Raw genomic sequence first — 27174 nt, 5'->3', positions numbered from 1 at the left:
AAAAATAAAATTTTAAAGCCACGACTAACCCCATCTGTCAGTCAGAGGGGCATCCTGGGTAAAGGGGCACCATGTGCAACTGCCCTGTTTGCATGTCTGTAGGACTGGCTCTGATAGTCTATAATCAGAACAGTTGCCTTAGAACATTTGAACATCTCAACATGGGGAGTAAGGAAAGGCTGTTACAAAGGCCCAAGTGGAGTATAAGCAACAATAGAAGGGATACAACACATGATATTCCAGCACTTGGAGGACCCGGTTCCTTATTCTGTCAAGTACTGGGGAAGGCAAACACATTAAGGGTAAAGAATCTCACAGTAGCCAGCTTTTAGATCAGCCAAAATGCTGATAATTATAGCTCCAGGTAGCTGGTTGTTGCACCCACTAGATTCCTCACGTTCCAGAACCTTTCCCAATTGTTCTCCACATGGCCCACCAATACATACTATAAAATCAAATAGCCCCTGAAATAAAGGCATCATTCAGTGAACAAAAATATAGCCTAAGAGAATCAATTAAAATGATGAAAATCTTTAATTTTTATTTAAGTATAATTGTACGGACACGTGTATATACAAATACAGATCTGGGTTGTTTTTTGTTGTTGTTCTGCTTTTTTGTTTTTTGGTTTTTTTACATTTTTTTAAAGTTCATATAATGTCAGCATTTCAAAACCAGCACTCAATGAATAAGTGCAAAGAAACTGCAAAGCAGGGCAGTACACGCACAGGACCACACTGAGCCGGACTTTCATACCCAGATGCACACACAATGAGTGGCTTCAATGGGGTGTCAAGAGTAAGCATGGAAAGCGGATTTCGCAGACTCATGGGTAACCTCCAACATGCCAGCATCTATTAAACTGTACAGACAATGGCAGCAAGCCTATTGTAGGGAGATTTGTCTCACATCCGAGAAGCTTGGGGGCGAATGCATGGGAAAAACTCAGTGATGCCAAACCAGAAACAGATCTGCCCATTCACTGCTCCAAATTATATAAAAAAAAAAAAAAAAAAGGAGGGGGAGAGCAGGGGGGTGGCGGGAGGGAGAAGGGCGGGGAGTTGTAAATAAAACTGGTCAGTACAAAATCTAAGCATAATGAATGGAGGGGAGGAGTTACATTCTTTTCTACATTTCTGGAACTGACAGAACCATTGCTCTCATCAGGCAATAGGTAAAGTTCAGTTTCTAAGAAAAAAAAATCAACAGGTACAAATACAATGTCTTTCCTTTCACAATTCCATAGGAAAGGAAATAATCCACATTTGAACCCTCCCAGAGTTGTTTCTTGATGTTTTGGAATTAAGTCCATGTGCATGTCACACATGATACTGGCAAAAATCAATTCTAAAAAAAAAAAACTATCCAGGAAAAAAAAACAACCAGAAGGAAAACAGAAAACAAAAAAGGTGAAAAAAAGAAAAGAAAACGAAATGAGAGTTGTTAAATCCCCACGGCCTTTTAGAAACCAACTTGTTTAAAAAAACAAACAAAAACAAACAAACAAAAACCCCCATAACAAACATAAAAAACCCACAGAGCTCCAACATCAGACCTTTAAACACTGAGGACAAAACATTGATCATCAAAAGTCATGTTGTTCAAGGTCCTGACATGGTGAAGTCTTGGGATCAGATGAACAATTTTCACAGGTGAGTCCTGTATGCTGCAGTGTCATGGCCACTTGTAACTCAGTTCTCAGCCATGATCACACTTGATGCTTCAAAGCTCTGTCTTATAATCAACACATGGTTTTAATATCCTGAAAGTCTATTGTTCTCACTTACAAAAGACATAAGAATCAAATTAATACTTTATTATCAAACACTATGTACAACAGAGGTTGCTAATAATACAGAATTTAAAGAACATAGCTTTTTTATGTTTTACTTGTCTTTCCTTCGCCATCCAAGAAAGTACAGTACAAAACAATATTCTAAACTAACACGAAATGTTACCTTGTCTATTAAAGGATACACAGTATCCACTAAACAGACTGATCCATATTTCCCTGCTTCATGTTGCAAAGCCCTTGGCAACCAGGAGTGCAGCTCATAGGGGTGAACTATCTGGACTGAGGGACTGCTGTAACAGAATTATTCCCTCAGACATCTGCGGGGATGTGTTTGTGGGGAGGAACTCTGCATAAAATTTGCACCAACATCCTCTGAAGCTTCCAGAGTTTTGTAACTCAACACCAAACAGAGATTCAATGATTTATAGCACCTGCTTAACTTGCTATGACTGGGATTGCCGGATGCCATCAAGTATTCAAGCTGATGTTTGGTAAGCTTGCCACACACAGTTATATTATTCTATGCAGTGTAGCAATCTATTAGCTGTAGTAGTTTTGCTGTGATTCATTTAGTTAGCAGAGGCAATGCAATAAAGCAAAGAGTTGAATAAGTGAATAAAAGATTACTGAATAAAAGTTTGAGTTTGATAGATATGCAGCTGTGAGTTCATTACCATTTATAGAGCACTGATGGAAAACCACCATAGCTACCATTTCTAAAATAAAATTAGCATTATTAATATAACTATGACTGTGAGCTGTAGGGTGGTAATCTAGCATGCAATATTATCTTTACTCTGCCTAAAAATCCATTTAATAAGGGGTGCTTTAAGCCTCCAGGCCACCTTCCCCAAAGCTCTGTAATATTTCGCTGAAGAAAGTACTAGCGCTTGCCCCAAATATATGTGATAAAGAAATGTATTGACTATATCAAACAATGTCTTGATCATATATTGTAACAAACATGGTTGATTTTCCTCACTGCCTAGACTTTGGCTCTTGGTTGTATGTGCTTGATATTAGTAGAAATTTCCTCAGTCTCATCTTAAAAGCAGAGCCTGCATTTAATATCCATACTCCATGGTATCAGGCAAGCCCAGATTTTAGCTTAACAAGGGTAAAACTTCCCTGTGTACCTTAAACTCATTTTCCCCCAGAAACCTCAAGGAACCAGCTTTTCTTTTCTTTCTTTTTCTTAATTATATTCACAAAATGCTGTCCATTAATTATACCAGTTCATTTTTAAACTATACTTTATCTTTGAAACAAACACAGAAAAACCTTTGTGTTGTTGGAAAGTGCTCGGTTTTTTCACATTTAACATAATAATCTCTTTTTTTTTTTCCTGCTTGAAAGGTTTTGTTTCCGTGTTGGTGACATTTCCCTGACTACGTTCCAGAGTTAGAAGTCCACGGCAGTCTAGCCAATAGAAACCCCAAGGCTTGCATTTCCTGGCACATGACTTTTTCAAGTCCTATCTTGGCCATGCTCAGGTTCTTTAAACATTCCATCAACAAGACACTCCCCATATTCCTAATTGCATCAAGGGTTACCACTTCTCTCACATGTTTAAATAGGACAAGCATATATACTCACTCTCAGCATAAAGTATATCTAAATAATGTATTTTCTATTCTAGTGGATTTTTAAAAAAATATTTTGTTAAGTCTTTGGGAGCCCATCTAGTTTATCTCCTTCTGATAAACACGTTTCCTCTACTCTTCAAACTGCGTTGGAAAGGGGGAAAAAAATCAACTCTTGAATTTGTATTCCACACACTTCCTTTCTTCCCCCCACCAAGCAATACCGATTGACTGTCCTGGCTTCTTCTACTTGTGTTTTATTCTCAGGGTTGTTGAACTTGTAGGGGAGACAAATCAAGAGTACACTGGAGAGCCAGTGTCCCAAACATGTTTCCTCTGGCCACTGATGTCCTCTCTTTAGTACGTACTGTCACCCAGAGCAGCATCCAAGGCTATCAGCTACTAAGTCAGCTCCGGGGAAGGACACTTTATTCACAAAAAATGCCTCTTTGCATTTCAAGAAAAAAAATTGTAGCACCATGGTGATCTGCTTTGAAAGAAAATAATCTGGTGTGCACTATCCACTGAAACAGAAATAACCGAGGCACTATCACCCTCAGTGAAGTTTCCTAAATCTGACCTTGCTTGCTGTGTGCTAACATTCCTAAATATTCATCCCCCCTCCCCCTGCAAAAAACAGAGCTTCTATTGTGGGAGAACAAGCTTTTCTACCAAGGATGTTTCAAGCCAGTCCTATAAGAAACAGTGTCTTTTCCTTTTCAGTTTGAAACTCCTGGAGGAAATGGTGTTATATTGTATCTGTTCTTAATATCTCCCCTCCAGTCCTGACATGATGACATGATGCCTTGCACGATCATCTTACAGAATTGAATGAGAAGGCATAAATATTGTATCAGAGATTAAAACCCTCCCGGGCTTCCACTCAATTTCCTTATCCTTCACTGACTGCATCTGCCACTATTCTTCCTTGTCCACATACAGATAACACAGTGAGCTAACGGTGGTGACTTCTTATAGGAGAATGCAGAGGAAAATAAGAATCACTAGTGTCACTATTATAATTTGGCATTTTCATTTGGAGTCCTTTTATTTTTTGGAGGGGTTGAGGAAAGTCACAGGGGAGGGTTGGGTGTTGAAATTAATTATTCCCCTCAAATTCTTGCTCATAGTTCAGGCTGAAAAGAAAAAAACCAAACCAAACCAAACAAAATTGACATTTGCAAAACCAATATAAAGTCCCTTTCTTGGGATAAGCAGTTAGGTGGATCTTTGATGTTCCAAGACCCTGATGTTTTCTGTGACAGGTTACTGGAATATACTGTGCTATAATATCAAAAGCATCGCCAAGAGGAACAGTAGGGTTGCCAAAAGCAGGCTGGATATCCTTGGTGTCTGTGCCGCGTTATCACTACGAGATGGCTCGGCTGACTCATGTACGGTATCATCTGTTCAAACAGAAAGCATACATTCCAGTGAGGTTTTGCATCTTTAATAAACTCCCTTTCAGCAGACTACTGCAAGTAGATTTCAGTATCCTCTGTGAAGCAAGACAACGGATCTCGTGCTGTCATTTACTTTCATGGCCATATATCATCTCATATAACGGACTTGGACCTAAATCCTCCATTCCTTACACATTCTTTTTTTCTGGAGAATCTCCCATAGAAGACAGTGGAAGTATTAAGGCATTGACAGACTAAAGAGTGTAAGGTTTCCCCTCAAAAACAATAAAACTCAAACTTGGTTGCCTAAAACTAAGAGCTAGGTTAATATTTAGGCAGCTAAATAAAAAGCCCTTGTTTTTCAAAAGGAATTGCAGGTGTTCAGCATATGAACAGCATATGAATATCAAGGCCCTTACTTAGCTCTGTGAATACCGATTTAGGCTCCTAAGTTTGAAATGTTGGTCTATGAACCAAGTTATAGAGCCCATTCCATGTGTAAAACTTCCACTGCAGCATAAGGTATGCAGGGATTGTGACAACAGACTTTCTAATTATTGTTCAGAAGTATGAAAGCAAACAACAACAAACGCTAATATGTTACAATTATTAATTCAAAAGAGAACATAGGCAACATTTGAAAAGTTTAATAAATCATTACTTACTGTCACTGTATATAAAAAAGTTAATATTCATATATGCTGCTAAAATTTAAAATAATGGAAAAGAACCAGTTTCACCAGAAAAAAAATACATATTAATGGTAGAATATTTTCCTCTAATGTTAAGGTTTTACATTTTCGAGGTTGTACTAAAATCTGTTTGGCTATTTTTCATCAAAATTAATTTCCAATTAAAACCAAACAAAATAATTCATTAAAAGAAACTTTAAACATCACATTAAAATTTACCTTTGTTTTAGCTTGTGGATCATGTTACCATTTCCATACAAGAGTTTCTCTAGTTCTGAAATTAACTAAATTTGGCTATTTTAAGAACAGCTAGCTTTGGATGTGAACTTTGTTTCAAGTAAATAAACTGAATAATTTATATCTTAATAAAATTAAGTTGTCTAGGAATGTGTATCGATAACAACATCAATGGAATTGAAAAAAAGTTCTAATTACTGAGCCCTCAACAATTTCCTTTACAAACCTCACTGTCAACAGTTCTGGCCTAATAAGATCTGTGAATCATCACTAAGGATAACAGGACTGCACTGGTGTATACAAAGGCAGAATTTGTTACTGGTGATTATACAAAAGCCAGTCTGAGTTTCAGATGCTTCTGCAAGTGTAGCACTAACAATTGGGAAAAGACAAAACAAAAACCTTTTTATATTTAAACAGAACGTATCTGACGTGGAAATCACTGAGACCTAATGGACGGTGGGACTCTATGATGTCATTTTTAAAAAGCTGCTTTTCAGAATAGAACTTCTTTTTCATGTAACATTAAGGGGCTCTTTTTCAAAGCTACATCTGCCCCTTTTGACAAGGTGATCCCAAGGTCTCTGCACTTGTTTAATACAACAGTCTTTTCATCCATGCCTCTCAAAGCACTTTACAAATATTATTTTAATTGGAATTGTGCAGTTAAAATCCTGAACAATCCTAAATATTTGCCAGGGACCTGGGGAAGATTTTAGTTTATATTAATAAAAAAAGCAAAGGAGGACAGAGAACTAGAACTTCCCTACCAAAAACTGTCAAGGCAATGGAAATAAACTACATTTTATGTCAGTCTGAATTTTGAATTTTCTGGATTTCATTATTAAGTTACAATCTCAGGGCGAATCCTGTCCTCAGTTTGCAGAGATGAAAATTCATAGGAGGGAACAATTTACCATAAGCTTCCTTTTTTTTTTTTTAATTTGATAGTTTATATGGCTTCTGAATTCTACAAATTCAAAATTTTGAATTTAAGAAGTAATGTGTACTGATCAGTTTCCTGGCCTTTCCTGACTCAGAACAAGGAATGGTTGAAACTGGAAGATCACCACACAGAACTCCATTTTTAAGAGAGTAATTATTGAACATAACAGTGGGTGATGAGATGATGTGCCTCTGACCTGTCCCAAACCTTGCATCTCTTTTGAGAGAAAATGATGGCAGACAGGATGAGAACACACACGAGAGACGAATACATTCCGATAGGTAGATTAGTACACAGAGAAAGTTGCATGCAACATTATTCTGTGATACTGTCCAATGCCTTGCATCCTAATAAAAATGAAGCATGTTAGCAAACTGTTAGATCTGGGAATGGTTAATTATCTACTTATGTTTACTCAAATAATCTTATAAATATACAGTGCTCTTAGGGATGAGAACTTTTTGGTAGCTGCTATACTCCCAAACACAAACTTTTTATTAAGCCTACACATCATCATTCTAGCACCATTCGACTTCATCTCAGTCTGCGGGATGTGTATCAGTTGGTTTCGTTTCCCCATTTTGCCTGCTGCTTTCTAATGACATACTTCTCTTATAGTGTGGGAGGGTAGTGGTAGCTGGGTAGCCCCTTTTAAAAACAAGCTCCATCTTTAACTGGAAGTATTTATGTTATTGGTTTGATTCAAAGTAAAAGTATTTTGTTATAAAAGATTAACAAGGGAAACGTTAATTAGTGCTCGCCATATCTCATACCATGAATGAAAACATGGAATGTTTAGAGTCAAGTTATAAGTAGTCAGGGAATTATTATCCTAATTGTATTCTCTGGAAGAAGAATGCAGTAATAATAGAAGTACACATTTATTGAAATTACAAATACTTCACTTGGACTTAGCATGCATTTAAATTATTATTAGGGAACATCAAAATATTTTAGAAATTCCCAACTATCCCCTTGAGTGAAAATAATGAAAATAGTATATGTCCAGAGATACACATTTCAGACTGATAGAGCTGTCAAATTTATTTTGCTGATTAATAATATATTATAGTTAAGAGTATCAGCACACATCTCAGTATAAAAAAAAGAGCTAAAAGAATTAATTCATTGCTTCATACCAAAGGAAAAACCCTTTTAAGTAACTTAAGAAACTGTCATTCATATAAGAGAGGCTCCCTTTGGTATACATTAAACTGTGTGTGTGTGTGCATGAGCATGCGCACGTGTATGAGAGAGAGATTTTTTGTTAAATTTCATTTCAACTAGCAGTGTATGAAGTATCAACAATCTGAACGCTTATGCATATTTATAAATATATGTATACACACACACACACACACACACACACACATATATATATACCCACCCACACCAGAACCCTTATTCTTCATAGGTTTAATTTTTTTAGCCCCCTGAAAAGACAAGGGATTACAAACAATCTGGTGTATGTACAGACATACCAAACAGCAGTCTGGGACTGCTGAGTTGTTCTAGATGTGTGCTGTGGCTTTTATTTCAGGGGGCACTGGTTCTCCAATTAGATGTGCTGGATAGCTGATGTGCTCCAGATGAGCACCTCTGAAGTAAAGCACAGCAAACAGCTGAACAGTTCCTCCTTAATTCAACAACCTCCTAGGAATGAAGTGGGTTATGAACTATCCTGATAAGAAATGGGTGCGCACATGCGCGTGTGTGCACATCTATATCTATAGAACCCAGTATAGAACACGTATACCTATTCCTCTTCTCGTGTCCTGTCTGAGGCTATTGATGACAGGTATTTAGCAGAATTCGCAGATTCATTAGAAACTGACAGGGCTGTGACATGAGTCTGCTATGACCATTACTGTATACGTATATGTACACAGAATTTCTGCATATAAATTACACAGTGGAACCTGGATTTTTTCTTATCAGGATGGCATCTGTAGCCATATCTATACAGACAGACAAATAGATAGACAGATCTATATCTAGATATAGAAAGATATAGATACAAACATATGCCCTGATTAATCACAGGTTTAAAAATGTTTAATTTTAATCTCATGAGCACCCTTATTTAAGTCAATGGGATAACTTGTGCTTAAAATTAAGCATGTCTTAAATCTGTGCCGATTCGCGTCAAACTCATGCATACAAATGTAGCTTCCTCTCCCTTTCCCTCCCCCTGCCCCCCCCCCCAACACACACATGGTTACTGTTAACTTGGAGTAACTGTTGGCAGCGTTCTTGGGGAAGGAAGGAAGAATTTGGTAGAATAAGCATGACTCCTTTAGGATAGCATTGATTCAAAGAGAAGACTTGATATTTTAGGAAATGTTTACTCTTTTAAATGGACCAGAAGGTGACATGGACCAGAAGGGGACATAAGTCTCTGTAAAAATTTGATGAGAAAATGTATCATAATTGTGCTTTGCCTAACCAGGTATACAAATGATTTTTTTTTTTTTAAAGGAAGATACTAACTTTTACCAGTTGTGTGCCTGAGCCATGCATTACTATTAAATAAGCAATGACCCTATTATTTTTTAATATTCATACGAACGCATGAAACAAAAAATGCACGTTTACTCTCCTCCTCCAACATGCTAGGGTCGTGTAAGGGAAGACGCAAGAACTTCTGGACACACCATTGGAGGTTTTAAAAAGGGGTTCTACATTTAATTAAACCAAATGTCATAAAAGAGCAGCCATTTTATCTCCCATGCATTAGACGAGGTTACTGGAGGAATGAGGTATACCATAAGCAATATTAGCACTGGTAGAAATGAGACAAAGCAGAGCAATTATACCATGCAAAGCATGCAGAGAGAAACAGAGGCAAAGAAGTACTGAAGCACCAAAGGGAAAGACGCATTTGTTAAAAGAGATTCTCTAAGCATACTAACCTGCTGGTTCTAATGAATTTTCTACTTTGTCGTTAACATCGAAAACACGATCATGAACACCTATAGTTTTCATACAGCTGTCTATAACAAAAATAGAGATAACAGCCAAATATGTTAGTGAGACACCCTTAAACTCCCCACTTTCCTTTTTTTCTCTCTCTCTCTGTTTTTCTTCTCTATTTTTTTTTATATATATTTATCTCTCTCGCTCTCTCTCTATGTATATTTATATTTTAAAGTCTATGGCACTTGTCCAAATGCCAGGATAGTCTTCCATTTGTACAACAATTTAAGAAACAACAAGTTAGCAACTGCTATGTAATTAAACAAAAAAGCTTTATGGAGAATGATAAGAAAATATGATGAAAATCAAAACACAAATGTTGCTGTACAGAACAGATACACAAGATTTAACAGTAAAAAAAAAAAAAAAAAAAAAGGTTTTATTGCTGTTTACCAGATCACACAATAAAGCATGCATATAAAGCCACCCTCAAAAGCTTGATATAAAGAACTTACTTGCTGGTCGCACAAAGACTTTAAGCTTTAGGCAGGACCTCCTTCCATTATCTGGGATTGCAGAAGCTAACAAAGAAAAAGGAGAGAATGAAAGAAAAATAATTTTATATGTTAAAGGCCTTCCTTTTCACGCCTTCCCTTCTAACAGGAAAAAATATGTTCCAGACCAAATTCAAGATACCCTGATTAAGCAAAAACATTACAAAAACCTTACAGGGCAGACGATGGGAGAAATGAAACACAGGATATTTTCAAAGTTTCTTTCTCCACTTTCCCAATATTTTTCTGAAGGGGCTCAATTTAATACCATTTTGTATTCTGGGGGATTATCCTGAAAAATGTAGCTCCAAGTAAAATTATTCTTTTAAGTTTACTAAAGGAAAAGAAAAATCTTGAAGTGCTACATTTCAGATCAAGTACCATAAAAAATGGAAATCGGAATAATACTGTGAGTTATACAAATTCATTCTGGTATTTTTAAAAAAATATAGTTTTACTAAGGTACCACAAGCTTAAGTTCCTAAACTTGTATGCCAGTGGTGCACGGGTACTTCATTTAGACATTTTACTCATAACCTCACTCCCTGTTCACCACAACATAACTAAAACAGCCCCCATTACTTTATCATTGAGTGCATCATTAGAAAGTTAATGTCCACAACTAAATTATTAAGGCTAAATTAACAGACTTCATAGTGTGCAAAAAATCATTTGTAGAGGACAATGGTTAGATCCAGTTGCTTTCTCTGGACAAATCCAGGTGTAACTGCTACCTTCCTATAAGAGACTATTTTTTTCTCAAAGTGGATGTGACTACTGACAATTAGCCCGCTATCAGCAGAGAAAGTAGATTCCCTGAGGTTAAATTTCTGCTGATTTTAAAACAACATGGGCACTGGCCTGAATATGTGCAATTTCAAAATGACATGTACACCTGTACTTGAGCACATAAACTGAGCACATGAATCTCCACTTCTGCAGGACATCCTGTGTGCATACAACCTTATGTGCACTTTTTGTAGCCACAAAAATCAGAGGTCAGGGGTCAAAATGTAGTTTGTAGGCATTATTTCACCGCACAGACTCCACAGTCATTTAAAGAGCTAGGTTTAGAGCAAGTGATTCTGGCTAGGGACAACATTCAAAAAGCCAGAGCTTGAACTGATTCAATCTTTGCAGGTTAGTCTAACCTGCCTAGGCTGAACTGGTTTGTAACAGGCCAAACATTCGCTCTGGACTGAGGCAATGCAGGCACATGTCTGCAGTTGCTCAGGCCACAAGCAGGGACCAGAGTTGGGTCTACTGGGTGTTCCCTTGTTGCTGCAGCACGGGGCACCATGGCCCCTGAGGCAGAGGGGGTCAGGGAAGAGAGTTAGTTTCCTCTCTACCGAGCCAGGACTGCCCACCCTCGCTGCCATGCTCCCTGCCCACCCCGCCCCCTAGGGGCCCTGCTTGGCCGTGTCCCCACCCTGCCACTCCAGCTGGAGGGGGCAGGGCCCTTGTTGGGGGCAGCAGCCCCTGTCAATGTGGGGGAGTGCGAGCCCCTTCCCAGTGGGGGTGCTGTGCTGTGCTGTGGGGCCGGCAGAGCTGCGGCAGGCTACATTCTGCAGCACCAGGGTCCAGAGCAAGCTAGAGCTCTGCAAGTGTGCTGGGATGCCGGAGGTCTCTAGTTTATATTAAACAGGAAGGGGTCTGGGACAGACATTGCATAAAGTGGTTTGAGCCAAATCAGTTAAGTCTGATATCCAGTTTCAGCCATTTTTAAACAGGTTTATGCACACTGAATGTCTGTTCTGTTACAGGTTTAAATCAGTTTCTGATCACTTAAACTGGTTTGTGTGTCATGTCTCTGTGTTCCAGAAAAAAAACAACTATTGGGAGCTGTCTAGATTTACAAATAAATTTGGTGAAAAAGAGTCAGTTTGTTTTTTGTCTCTCACTCTGTCTCACCTGTTTTTATTAACTGTGTCCTCCTCTGTGACAGATAACTAAAATGATTTACATGCACAGACATGAACTCACATGCTCCTTCTCTTTTGCTCTGTGAGGTAAGAGTATACTTGAAGCTCTCAAAAGTAACAAACTCTCTCTTCATTTCTGTTTTCCCTGCTTCCTAAGCTAGCACCAGTCCTGCCATAATAAGAACTAGCAAATTCAACCCACAAAACAGAAGAAAGAAAATAAGAGACAAGTAGAGCTGGTGCTCTGATTCTGCACCTGTTGGGAAATACATGAGAGACTATTTCCCTCTTTTAATCAAAAGACAAAAAGTGTACAGAAATGATGCTTCCCTCTCCCCCCTTCCCTCACCCATTCACAATGACAAGCAGTTAAGAAGTGCTAACAGCTGGCTTTGCTGTAGGCTCTCACTAAATCAAAGTCGGAAAAACTCCCTCTACTGACATTTACAGTAACTGGTGTGTTATTTAGGGCACAATATTTGCACTCTGTGGTTATATCCAGGAAACTGTGTCCTTTCGATGGCCTCAACTGCATACATACAACTAAGCACTAAACAGGTATTTGTGGATTACTTAAAAACAAGAATGTTATACCTATCACTCCATTACTAATATATGCAATGATAGTGTTCTACAAACACTTCTACTATTGGCTTAATCAGAGACCATAATGCACTTGTGATTCCTCACATACCTCCTGTACAGAAAATGATTTTAGAAACGATATGCAAGGCACACACGTTCAAGGGTAGGATTTAGTGCCCGCATTTACAGGTTAGGAACTTATGATCATTTTCATAAAATAAGACTATTTATTACTTATTACTACGTATTAGAACACTATTTCTTGTTATGAATTCATTACTCTTATTTGGGAAAAATAAGAAAGTGACACTTTGCACATGCACACGAAATTGACTATTCCCAAAACTGTAATATCTAAGAGTGAAAAGAATCACTAGTTGGCAGGCTGGGTTTTTTAAGAGACCATAACTGTATTTAACCCTTCTTTTCCTAAAAGGAAATGTCCCAGCAGTGCTAACTTGGGCTCGGGAAAAAAAACTTTCCATGTCATGAACTGATTGCCGTCCCCATAATAAAAATGAAATGGTTACAATATAACATTACATTCCATATCTTAGAAACAGATATATGCTTTGATGCAGGCAGGAGAGAAGAGCCTCTGTCCCCCACAGGAAATTATTTATTTTTATGCTTACAGTAAAACAAATGAAGAAAACTCCTCGCTCCCCACAGAGTTTTACTCTTTCAAAAAGAAAAGAAAAAAAAAATCAAGCAAGTCGCTGTTTTGCTTTCATATCTGCCTGAACCACTAAGAACAAGGTGATGAAGGAAAACATAGTAACCTCTCTGGCCTTTCTGAGAAATTAAGAACTGCCTGCTGAGCTGGGTTACTGCAATCAATTTTTATTTCTTCCCTTCCCTCTTTTCATCTTAAAACAACACTGATCTGTTGGTGTTCATTGTAGGTCCTGATGTATAAATCCACAGGGTATGTTCAGGGTGCCTCCTAGCATCTGCCCTCTTTATACCTACTGCAGCAGGGTTATCAATACCAGTCTATCCTTCAAGCCCTGTGTCTTCCTCCTCACTTTGAAATGGTTTTATCATTCATCCTACCCAAACGGTTGTGATCATCTTGCGTTCTGATGAAAGATTAAAACTCAGGGTTGAGATAATAATACGTGAGGTTTGGGAGATTTTGTGGTGTTGCTGAGTTGCCTCTGGTTCTTTCCTCTCTGACCAGTGAACACTAGATATATATATGACTGACTTTGTTTCGAATGGGAATACTGCTCAGGATTGAGATAGACTTTAGCTAATGCATGTTAGCTAATACTGATTTAAACTCAGTCTGTTTTATCATGCAGACGTTAATATGATGTACAAGTTCTCAATCTTTTTATAGACTCAGCATCCTTCCATAATTGTTTTTTTTAATTGAGTGGCACCCCATTTAAAAAACTAACTTATTACAGGGCTTACCTCTTTGCAAAGGGGCCAGAAAGTAGGAGCAGGGGAATGATTAGGCAGGGAAGAATATGGACCTTCACTTATCTCCTCTCATCCCACATCACCCTTCAAAGGATCTTGTGGCACCTCAGGGTATCCTGGCACCCTGGCTCAAAAATCACTGGTACAATGCCTTAAAAATCAATTTAGCTGGTTGAGTTGTGGCCTAGATTTGAATTCTGCTCTTTGAAGGTAGCTTTCATTTGTGCTTGTAGCTTTACATTGTGAAACCCTAAGTCCTCAGGGTGTTTTTTAAGTAGGCAGTGTGTACCATAACTGCAACGAAACGTTTAAGAGAAAGACGGTCGAAGACCTCAGCAGAGGAGAATAAGGTGCATGATGCATAGTGCTGACATTAAAACCTAAGGAAGCTCTTTCTGAGAGAAGGAATAATGTTTCACTGACGATCCCAATGAAGACAGAATCTTGGAAGGCTCAGTAAGCCACGAGTTTACACTACCCCTAAGCTGCAGACAGAAGTGATCAAGAAGAATCAAAGAACCTCCTTGCATCAACCTGAATGTGTTGGAACTTACAGAAAGAACAGTGCCTAGTCTTTGCATCTTTTCTCAGACCACTTAGTTTTTTTGGAGAAAGTAGAAAAAAAGGGCAGCCAACACTGACAAACAGTAAAAAGATTTGAATGCATATTCATGAATAGCCACTGATTGAACAAAACTTGTGACCTTTGTAAAAAGAGAAAAACTAATAAAAGGAAATAATTTGGCTGAGGTCTGTCAAAGATCTTCCGAATAAGATTCCAAGTAAGAATTTATGGTTTGTTCAATTCTAGTGAAATTCACTGTGTTACTAAAAATGTTTCTTTTCTGGCCAAACAGAATGAGGCTGGTTTTCATATCTTTTCCATGCTTTTACTAGGGAAAATCAGAGACCAGTTGGAGTGCAAGTAGTCTATGATGGTTACTTTTTCTAAAGAAATGAATTCCAAAAGACACAATTCCTGGATTTAAAAAGAACAATAAAGGAAACCTTAATGTGCAGGAAACGGTCTGTTCAAAAATGATCTCAGAAAGAAACAGGAACAGAAGTTGTTCTTTTCTATGAAGGGGGAGAGAATGGTAAGAGCCTAGATGTTCTGTAAATGTCAACAAAGAAAATTCTCATTAAAAAAAAATCAGAGAGGAGAGATTGTGGAGTGATGCCAACTCATGCGATTTTATTGCAACTCTCATGATATTTTGTGTTTTTCCTCTCAGGCGACTACACAAGATTGGAGTTTTTCGTTAAGAGTAAATTTTTAGGTCTTGTGATTATAGGGAAAAGCCTGAAAATGTGAAGCAGATGAAAAAATAAGGTAATTTCTCATCCCTTCAACCATTTTTGATGCAATTTTTTTATGGCCATAAGGAAAAGTTTAAAAAAGGAGAGAAATATGCTCTTGATATTATGTGTCAAACTGTAATGTACTTCAAACATTCCAGTGATAGCTACAGGTAATTAAATAGAAAAAACCACCCAGTAACATTCAGTCTTACAGCTTGACACTCAATCAGATCATATTATGCAAAAGATAATTAGGGCTGAAAGAGACCTGAGGAGATCATCCGGTGCAACTCGCACTCAAAGCAGGATTATCCCTGTCTAAGCCACTCCAGACAAGTTTTTGCCTAGCCTGCCCTTCAAAAAATGCCAAGGATGAATATTCTACAACCTCTCTAGCCAGTCTGTTCCAGTGCTCAACTGCCTTCAAAGTGAGAAAGTTTTTCCAAGTATGCAAACTAAATTTCTTTTGCAGCAATTAAAGACAATTTAAGACTATTGCTGTGCCTTGTCCCATCTCCTTCAGCTGCAGATAATAATCTATCACTATCCCCTTTATAACTCGCTTTAGGCATTTGAAGACTGTTACCAAATCTCACCTCAGTATTCTCTTCCCTAGACTAAATGATCCCACTTCTTCCCACCTTTCCTCATAAATTATGTTTCCTAGATTTTTGTTGTGTTCCATTAGATTCTTTCTAAATTTGCCCACCACTTTCTTGAAGGGTGGCACCCAAAACTGGACATGGTACTCTGGGGGAGAAAGTGCTAAAAAGAGTGGAAGAATCACTTTTCTTTACTTACAAGTGACTCAGTGACAAAAAAAAAAGAGAGAAAAGGCTGCTAGTTCATATTCAGGTTGTGGTCCACTATAAACCCCAGATCCTTTTTCCCCAATACTAATATTAGAACTTAAATCCTTTTAAGACAAGAAGTTACTTTATAACTTCAGTAAAAGGTAAGAGAAAGACAGCAAGTGGGTACAGGTATGAAACCAGCTTTTCCAACAGATTTGTGGATGAACTAGTCCCACCTTACAGCAACTGATGAAGATACAAAAATTTTATAAACATACCTTCACTATCACAATGGTGGCTCTAAAATCTTCTAAATATGTAGCAAGCTAAGTAAGTCCTTTCTGATATAGCAACAAGTACCATAACTAAGGCCAGGCCAGCAGCCCACGCTGCTGACTTAGGGGAGGGGGATTCGAAAAAACAGCAGCTGCTGCCACAGCCGCACAATTATGCCAGCAGCATAGCTACAGCCAGAAGTCACTGCTGCCTTTGTGTCACTGGTGCCCCAGGTGCCCAGCTGCCTCGTTATACCTCTGAAGCAAAATACTATTTAGTAGAATATATTTTTTTGAACTCCCTATAGCTCTAACATCCAAAGAAATCTCCTGGGACATGGAATCAACAGTACTTCCTTTTAATTTATAACTGATTTTCTAATTATAACACTGCAACTTTTAGCAAATGCAAGTCAGGGACTGATGTAAAAAAAAATCATGAATGCAGTTCAAATCTGCATTTAGCATTACAAATATATTAGCTATTCAAGCCACAATCCACTACGGGCCCTATTAGCTAGGCAGAGCAAGAGGATACTGAAATTATAGTACACAAATTGAATTTCATATTTCAAAGTCACTTAGATATAGGGTGACCATATGTCCCGGTTTGACTGGGACACTAGTGGATTCAGTAGGTCGGTCCCAGGCAGTTGGTCAAAAGTCCTGGGTGAGAGTCTGGCAGGGAGGTGGAGCAGCATGGTGCCATTATAAATCCACTTAAAATAATGCTTGCAGAGAAATAATTACAGATTGCTGTTTATGAAACACAAGAGACATGCTTATCTATTTTCACTATATTTTTAAAAAAACTGTTTATTTTATCTCTCTTCTAAATATTTTTGTTTCACAGTTTGCTAATGGGTTTGACCAGCACCACTGTGTTGCAATGTGAACTTCTGTGCAATTCAACTTAATTTCTCAGCCTAACTCATTATGAATGTCACAGGAAAAATGGGTGTGATATAAACCCCAGAGACTGAACAAGTGCTTCTAACCCACAAGCACATAACAGAAAGATCAGCTCAATAAAGAGGTTTCTCCTTACTAGAAGAGTAAAATCTGAATTTTGAAAAACACTTCCTTGTCATCCTAAACAGGCTGCCTATAAGGCTGATGTACAGAATCAAAACTTACTGACTCTATAAAAAGGACCATACTTGCAACCTTTAAAAGTTCCATGAGAAGAACACTGTAGCAACTATAATGCATAATATGATCAAGCGGAAAGTCAAGTTTAAACAATCTTTCTGTTCTCTTAGTACTGTAAGTCACAGACAATCTTTTCAGGAAAAAGTATTTATAGCTATGATTTGCTTTTAGGCCTTTCAGGCACAGTACCACTCCTGCTAGTCAAATCCAATATCCACATAACCTTATATAACCCTCAAATCTTAATTCCAACAGCTAGAAGTGTTTTAGTTTCCAATATTTTGTGTCAGTCCTAGAGCTTTGGGAAGTTTTATTTTTAAGAACAGTCACCTGCTTCTTTCTTTGTAAGGAAATGAATGTGGGAGCATTAAAAATGCAGTTTTCCATTATGTTTGCCACAGGCAATATTTCTCAATTTGTGCGAGTCAAAAGAAAAGATAGCCTATTAGTTGTAAGAGCTGAGCCTTTCCCCTGTAGGTTTTCATGTGATTTACCATACAATGCAAATATATGTAAATTAGCCAGGTAAATGCAGAATTAGGTATTAATATTCCTCTCACAATACAAGCTGAAAAAAAGTTGCCAATTTGCATAAACGGTACTACTGAAAAAGTCTGCTGAAATTTAATGATCAATAAAACACCATTTTATGCATATGAGTGGAGTAAGGGATATGTCACAAAAAGTAGAAGGAGCTTTATAAAATTATTAACTAAAATAAAAGATTTCTTGAAAGGATTTATAGATTTATTTTCAGAAGGAAAACCTAAGATGAAAAATAGGCATGTCCTGTTCCTGCGGAAACCCTACCTTCCAATGATCTGGCAAATGGAAAATATTTTTGCACGTCTGCTGACTCCATTTCCAATACAAAAAAAGTGAACTGTCAAGTTGTGCTGTCATGATATAAAAAAGATTATTCTTCTCATGGAGGCTTGAAGTCCCCTATGTTCATTATGGGCTCGTTATTGCTACTTGCTTTATCAAGCGTACATCCTGAGTGAATTGTTTTATTACTCAGCTGTAGGCAGTAACTAAACCAACTTGTACATTTGATCTCACCTTGTCTACTGTATCTCTACACTTAATTAGTTGCAGGGTCAGGTCATATACAAAAGATATACAAGCCAAGGACTTTGATGTTTCAAAAAGTACAAGACAAGCAAATTCTGGTTGAGGAAGGTACTGCTGCATGGGAGAACCAGAAAACCATGTCCCGTTTGTGTTTCCTAAGGACATGTAAGAATTAAAGAGATTATAAAAAACCCCTTCCATTATAGCTTGTGCTATAGGGAAAGGTATAATGGGTGCCAAATACTGTTTCTAATATAAGTTCTTTTAATCCAAATGTCATCAAGTCTAAACACAGTGGATAAAAGTGTCCACTGCTTTGCATCTTATACATTCATACCTGCACAAAATGAACATAAACTGAAACTAAATGACAATTCCCTACTCACATACTGAGGTGAGGGGGTGGATCTTGTATTTACTTTGTGCATATATTAATGACTATCCAGGGAGCAAAATAATGAAGAAAAAGATGCACTAAAGTACCTGTACAAAATGGCAATTGTGTATTTGGATTGAATAGCATTTTATATCTGATCTGTACTTACTTTGCATTGGTATAAAATACTGTACTATCATGCCTTATACTGTAAAGTACTATGTCCCATTTCCACTAAAATAGTCTAATAAATGGAAATGACTTCCCTGACATAATTGAAAATTTTATTTTAGAAAGAGTTCTTTAAAGAAGGTAACAGGCAGTTACTCTTTGTGCACTGGCACTTCATGCTGAATCAACTGTCCCATATCCACTGCTTGGCCAGGAAGGATATATTTTATCTTGCAGTCTCTAATCCACTACAGTTTACATGTTTGGTTGAAAGCTGCATGGATTGAAATTAGGTTTCATATCAAAAGTCATTTCAAACAAAATCAAGCTATCTATGGTAAGGAATATAAATCGTGGATTTCCCACCCTAAATAGACTATTTGTCTGATATTTCCTTTATTGGGGGATTTAGTGTGGTCAAGTCCTATATTTCCATCAGGAAGACCTGCTCTAGAAAGCGATTTAATACTAAGCTTCTCTATTGTTGTAGTACTACCCAGCTGGTATATGGGAATCCGACTTTTTTTAAGGACAACTTAAAAGTAACAAGATTTCCAATCCTTTAAAGTGCTAAGTACATCCTGCAATCAGCTAAAAGCTAATTTCAAGTTATCCCACACCACACAGGACCAGATTCCTAATAAAATGTTAGGAATAGTCATGTTGCAACCCTCCCAACCTCCTAAAATACCAGCTTCAATAGGGAAGAAGACACAGAATCATTCCAGTGCACTGTTGCTTAGCTTGTTATCTTCAGATATCTTTTATCTGATAAATCCCAGAAAAATAACCTTATTTGAACTGATCTCCCTAAACCAAGCTTAGCTGCAAGGCTAGGGACAGATATTACATATAAACCGGTTTAAGTGATCAAAAACTGGTTTAAACCTGTAACAGAATAGACATTCATTACACACAAACCAATTTGAAAATGGCTGAAACCAGTTTGAGATAAACCTGACTGAATGTAGTATCAGACTTAACAGATTTGGGTCAAACCAGTTTATACAACATCTGTCCCAGACCCCATGCTGGTTTAAGATAAACCAGAGACCCCCAGCATCCTGGCATGCTCTCTGGGCTGGGCAGGGCTCTCTGCTGCACAGCAGGGCTGGCCTCTCCCCTCTGTTTCCTGGCTGCAACTCTGGCAGAGACTTGCAGGCACAGCAGCATCTGCCTATCTTCTCCCTGCTAAACAGGGATTATTCTCCCCTCCCCTCTGCCTTACACAGACACCTCAGCATTAGATAGCAGAGCACATGCTGGCCACAGTCCATGCTGTGTGGGGACAACAAAAGGTAGACAGGCTTTTTGGAGCTAATCAACAGGTAGCTTAATGTCCTTCCTTGGAAAAGCTGTTGAAGAAGAGCTGTTTAAGAAGAGCTCTATTACTTAATGGAGAAAGGCTTTGTTTTCTTAATGGGTTGATAAGCACGGAGTTAGGGGTGATAAAGATTCCCTGCTGAACTGGTCAGGAGGGGCAGGAATAATAATAAGAGCGTCCTGCTGTGCCTGAATTTTCTCAGTCCAGAGAGAATACCTGTCCAGTTACAAACCAGTTCCACCTAGCCACGTTAGACTAACCTGCAAAGATTGAATCAATTCAGGCTCAGGCTTTTTGAATGTCTGTTCCTGGCCCATGAGTTCAATTCCTCTGTGCTTTGCAAAGTCTTCATCACAAAAACACACAACTTACACTGTGCATCATGAAACAAGGATAGGCATTTCTATACTGATACAGTACAAAGAACTGATGCCGCCTGCATCATACCAATCTTACCATTAACTAGGATGAAATGAAAGCCAAAGAGCTCATTACTGTTTCTTCTAATACTATTGGAAACAAAGTTAGCGTATAACATTAAGACTGTATTACAGTAAATTGCTAATAAAGCAAGTTAATATTCTCAAATAGGGCACTTAGAGAGAATATATCCTTCTGTACTTTTCATAAGTACTTTTGTACTTTGATTTTCTCTTGGTGTCACTAGAAATAACTTGTTTTTCTTCAAGCAAGCTATCCATTTAGCTAATTTCCATTTCTAAGAACTAGAAATAAGTAAATCCTTTGAAGAGACATTATAGTCTTGTTAGTAATGACCTTCTCTGTTTGATCTTTATAGCAATATGTTCACCAACATGGAATTTGTGGGTACTGTATCATATTACTGAACCTCACATACATTAATGGACATCAGATTACACATGTCTCGCTTTACCAATCTATAATTAAAGCTAGGAAAAGCATTCCATTCTGTTCTGGGCTCATAACTGTTCAAAATATTTTAAAACACTTTCTAGTATGCTATGCCATACTTGCAGATTTTGCCAGGTTACAAAAATAGGAAATTCATTATAAATAATTTGAATCTACCACAGTGTGTGACAAGTACCATGATTCTGCATAGCAATGCAGAGTTATTTCTGCTGACTCATTCAACCAGGTGAGTGCTATTAGCTATAAAATCTAGCATTTAAGTGCATCTCTAGGGGAGAAAGAAGTAGACACAGGGACAAAGAGGCTCTTCAGGGAGTAGCCCTAGGCGTAAGGCAAACTCAGGAGAAATCTTACACTGAAGTTTGTTTTGTTACTCAATTTAAAAACAAGGGCAGATCCAGAGAATGGGGTGAATTTTAACACCATACAAGTGTGCAAAAGCACTCAGAGAATATCCCTGTTCAAAAGATACTGGTACTTATTGCACCAGTATGTCCAAAAGTAGTTCAGTATTATTTATATAAATAATGCTTTTTTTTGGGGGGGGTACATAAACAGTTTTTATGATGGTAAATCCAAGGATCTACAGGATCAAAATCAGTTTAGAATAGAAAAGATGACTGTACACCTATTAAAAATCATGCAATAGGTTCTTTCAATCTCAATCTTTGCCTGACAAGAAGAAACAGAAGACTGTAAAGACAAAGAATTCTGTTTGTACAGTGCCTATCACAATGGGGTCCTGCTCCATGACTGAGGCACCTTTTTGATAACACAATAATAAATAATAAAAGGATAAGTAAAAATATGAATACTTTTTCCCCCACACACAATAGGATAAGTCTTTCCTGAACTAAAAATGATGCATGCGTGCATTCTGTAGATTCTGTTATAACCAGGACTCAAAAGCATTAGTGATTTGCAAATCATTTCTTAAAAACAATTAAAAACCATCCTTGCCTTGATGAGCCCTACAGGTTTTTCTGACTTTTGTCTGTTAGATCCAATAGACAGGTTGCAGTACTACAAGAATGGCTCAAATAGCAGTATTTCTCGACAATATACCTCCAGAAGAGCCCCTGCCTGTTACTTTGACTTTGTGCAGACATTAAGTTTCCTATGGGGGAGAAACTGTTCTCCCAGGAGAAACCATGAGTGTACATGTGTTCCACTTTTTCTCCTCCAGTAGAAATGATCACTCCAGGAATAAACATAACCTGAGAATAGCCTAGGTTAAATCACTTCTGGGAGTGTTTCTTCTGGATAAACAAATGTCTGTAACATGCTGTGGCTTTTCTCAAGAGAGAACATCCTCTAGCACTATTCCTCCCCCTCCCCTACCTCACCGGTCCAAGAGATTGCTTAGAAGTATATTGCTTATCAGACTGTTGCTCCAGCAGGGAGCAGAGAATACCCCTGTTACAATCTCCACATTGTGCTGCAGGGAAACACAGACTGACTATGGGCAGTTTGGGTCATCTATGATCTATGCACTGCTGCCATCTGTCACCAGGAAGACTAAGGGAGCCAGCAGAGCATGCTGACATGTATGCACAGGCCTCCCTACTGGCTGCACAATATCAGAAGTGCAGGTTGATATCACCTCGGCATTCAAATGCCCATACATATGGATCTGGATACATTTCTTTACCAGATTATTTGCATGTGTGTCTGCAACCTCTGCTGTGATAGTGAGTTAAACTCATAAAATTCCCTTCTTAGTAAATTCTGATTATATTTTTTCATCCTCTACTCTTTGATCTAACATCGTTTCCCTATGCCTAGATAATCTGTTTCTGTCTTAGCTGTGAAAACTGCTTGTAGTAGAACTCGTAAATAGAGCTTTTACATGATTCTAGTAGATTTCCCATCCCACATTAAGACTGCTATATTATCTGTAAAAGATACGAACAAAGCACTTAACCTTGATAAGACCTTACTGCCCATCATTTGAAATTTGATTCTGGTGACTATAAGATACTGAAAGTTAGATGCATATCAGACTTTTCTTTTCCTTGCTAGACAGGTTCCAAGCAGATCCATGGTTCTGAGCTTCCCACACAAGAGAATGTCTCAATCCACAATTATGTTAATAATCCAGAGAAAACTGTTTGAGAAGCCTGTGCTCTTACCAACCACTGTAACTCACAACAGAACTCTGACCTAATGAAGTAGCCAATTAGAAAAGAGGAAACTGATTTTCAAACAGTTTAGTTTAAACTAAAGTCAATGGTACGTAATTTTAAGTTTGCATTGGCTATAGGATTTGCGATCTTTCACATTTTGTTTTTTATTTTATGTTTTTGGAAAGGGGGTTGCATGTTGTGGTTGCCTGCAAAAGGGACCCAGGAAATCATCTCCTGTCCTATATTGCTGTGCCTGCATTTAACTTTTTGTCAAAACAACAAAAAACAAACCCCCCCCCCAAATTTTGGGCACTTATTTGTCACTATTCAGGGATTACTGCATACTCTGTGCTCTGGCCAAGTAACACTATCTTCTGTGAATTTCTGCATTTTTCTCTGTTTCTCCCTTTGTGAAATATTTTAAGGACAAAAGAACATTTTTTCTTGAACCAAGGTGAATATATTTTTCTGGTGTGTAGTGAAAGTTGGTCTTGAAGCATTTTAGTTATAAAACCTGGCAAAGAACTGCATGTTTGTATACCTCTGATTTCCAGTTTACATACTGTTCATTCTGAGAAAGCAAGGATCATGTAAAAATTTCAGCAACAGGATTTAAAGTGGCAGTACATCACTTTCTATATCTCTCCTTGGTATTGAGACCACACAATCAACCCCAGGATCAACCCTGTGATTCCCCTTTTTTGGTCTGAGGAATAAAAATATCCTGAACTTCCTTGAGGCAGGACTGCTATAGGAAGACTATAGGGATATTTTATTCTAGATATGTCAAAAAAATGTATGTTTTAAAATGGAGATGTAGGAAAATAGCAGATCTGAAGTGCTATCAGTACTCTCTGCTTTCTGCAGAGTTGAAGTGACCGTGTTCAGCTCCTTTCATTCTGTGGTGAAAAGATCATTACCATGCTACTCCAGGGAAGTCAGTCCTCCTGCAAGTGAGCTCCTTTGTTATGAATATGGAACAGATGGAACCAAATCTATCTGCTCTGTAGGAACAAAAACACTTACAACCTAGCTCTCTCTATTAAAGACTCTACTTAGCTCCTTTATACCACTGGCTTTCTGTGCACTGCTGTGAGGTTTTGACTTTATAGAAAAAGGCACTTCATAAAAGCAATAGTTCTTACTCTTAAACCAAAGTGGCCTAAGAACTGCAGAAGATGAATGCAGAATTTAACCCACATGGCTCCTTAGAGATATGCAAATATTCAATTACTACTTTTTAAAGCAGAAAAAGGATTTTAAAGGAAGAGAAACAGCCAAATGTTGTACAGAATTTGTACCAACAGCAGCAAAACATGTGGGTGATAATATGCTACCCATGGTAATAAAGGTTGAATCTAACTATGCTGTTGCAAAAAGGAACAGGGATTAAATTTGTATGTATGTCAGCATGGATCAAGATGACAGTCCTGTATAGAAATATATATCAGACTCTCAAATAAAATTATAGATAAATGTAATTAGGTTCTCACCATGCATACAAAGAAGATATAACGCATCAACTAATTTCCAAGTACTGCATCTAACCGTGCCTGTTTACTAAGATGTTAATAGAAACTACATTCAATATTACACCAATTAACTTTACAAATTGAAAATATGCATAAACTGTATCTGAAACCAATGTGCTTAACGACTCTTCTCATTTACTGCGCTCATTTGTAAACATATACATGCAGAGTACCTACCAATTCTCTCTTAGCATAGGAATATTTCTTAGTGATTCTCTCTCTCTATATATGCGTGCACATACAGATATCGTACTTGTCTACTGCTCACAAAAGCCCAAACAACAAAAGCCAGTGGCCTCCTTTACTCACTACATTTATTATGTTGATGCATTTACCGTCTGGCTGCCTTTTCAGAGGTAATTGAAAAAGGGTTTCTGTGGCAGGATGCTTTGATTCTGACTAAATCAAGTCTTCAGGCAAATTTCCCCCTGCCAGTGAAGGCACAGCTTGCCTGAAGTCGTAACCTTTGTTGGCGGAAGGGAACTGGCCTTGAAACAGATCATGAAGCAGATGTTTTATGCCAAATCAGAGTCTAGGGATACACAGGCTACTGCAAATAAAACTCTTCTCCTGTCTGTTCAATCATTTCAATTCCCTGCAGTGTGAAATATGAACTCACCAACAAATGGCCAGTGTGCTATGCAGTACAGCAGGGAGAGCAAGTGCCACAGCTGCGACCAGGACCGGAAAACTCTAGACTTTCACAACATTTTCATTAGGTCTACTTTACAGCCTGGGCTTGACTAATGATATACTGCTGTAGCCATCTCCATGGAAGGTGGTGGGGTGTGTTAAGGCAAGTTTCCAACCTCTGATGAGCAGTAGGAAGCACTTAAGTGTCAACAAGCAAAATGACCCCGCCAGATTATTATATAGGAGCATTAAGTGACGCAACCATTGTAAATAGTGATGCGGTGGCGGAGTGTATCAGCAATTTGACCCAACATGCGAGCGATGCGTGATCAGGGCGTGATCACCTGTGGTCTAGCCAATCAAAGACCACCTAATGGGCATGGCTGGCTGGCCAGCATATCCATGGGTTCCAGAATGTACCGTCAGGGGAGCTTCCTGATTGGCCAAAAAAGTTATATAGGGGACCGCACGCCTCGGTGCATGGTCCCCAGGCTCTGACTCTCAGGACGGACTGATCACCCGTCTTGGGGCCTGGTCAGACCCCTAGGTCTATAGCAGAAGCTGCTCCGGTTGCTCCGAGCATTATAGTTTACTGCCTTGCCAAATCCGGAACGCCTGTACTTTGTCCCAACCAGACATCGTACTTGTATACAGCGGTCTTCACCCGCCACCTGTCCCTCGTTGCTATATATAGTTCGTCACCTCCAAGTTATATCACCCTTCAGGTTGTTTCAACCTACTGTTCGACAAGCCTGTAAGTAAATACCAAACTTTATTTCACACCTTATTGTCTGTGGTGTTTATCTCCCTTCGACACTTGGCATCCCCGAGCGTGTCTGGGTTGGTGTCACCACCCGATGCCCCACTCAACACGCAACTGTGGCCGTTTCCCAAGGACCATCCGGGAATCGTGGCCCACATTAAGAAAAGAATGCTCACACATAGTGTCCTTTTAATTAATTATATTCCTTAGCAGCCCAACTCCTACCAAGACTAGAAAAAATTTAGTTTACCCCCTCTCTAGCTTGAAAAGAACCACATCTACTACCGTTATAGGCTAATGTATCATACAGCAAAACCATCAAGAAAACAAAAAAAAAAGCCCATATCTGGAGTAATCCAGTACAGCTGGGTTAGACTGCTATGATAGACAGGAAAGGGCATAAGGTCTGCCTTCACTGAAGGGAAAAAACTTGGAATAATTTTTGTAGCAACTAAAATAGGATAACCTGATGTTCCTACACCTGCTATCATTTTTTTCCATCTAGAACAGGGTTCAACAACCTATGTCCTGCAGGCCAAAATCAGGCCATGAAGAGGTTAGATCTGACCCGCGAAACTGTGATCCTTCCTGTGCTTTACTAATGGTACAGTGATCCCAGCTGTCACCCCAGCCCATGATCCACATTCCACATTTTACTAATGGCAGGCCAATCCCATGCTGCTGCTTCAGCTGT

General features: G+C 38.4%; 1 protein-coding gene across 2 annotated transcripts in view; it reads right to left on the bottom strand.

Moving 5' to 3' along the window:
* Positions 1–515: 515 nt before the first annotated feature.
* Positions 516–27174, bottom strand: part of EFNA5 (ephrin A5) — a 253388-nt gene continuing 226729 nt past the window's right edge. The window contains exons 3-5 of one of the 2 annotated variants that reach the window (XM_006264133.4): positions 10088–10153; positions 9569–9649; positions 516–4784 (exon numbers count right to left, since the gene is read on the bottom strand). In XM_006264133.4, the coding sequence (XP_006264195.1) occupies positions 4663–4784; positions 9569–9649; positions 10088–10153 (269 nt within the window). In that variant the 3' untranslated portion in view covers positions 516–4662. The remainder of the gene's footprint in view (positions 4785–9568; positions 9650–10087; positions 10154–27174) is intronic. The other variant, XM_059724958.1, reaches the window with a different exon arrangement.

The sequence above is a fragment of the Alligator mississippiensis genome, chromosome 3, assembly GCF_030867095.1.
Source record: "Alligator mississippiensis isolate rAllMis1 chromosome 3, rAllMis1, whole genome shotgun sequence".
In the NCBI taxonomy this organism is placed as follows: domain Eukaryota; kingdom Metazoa; phylum Chordata; order Crocodylia; family Alligatoridae; genus Alligator; species Alligator mississippiensis.
The sequence above is the reverse complement of the archived record's forward strand: the minus strand, read 5'-3'. Positions and strand labels throughout refer to the sequence as shown.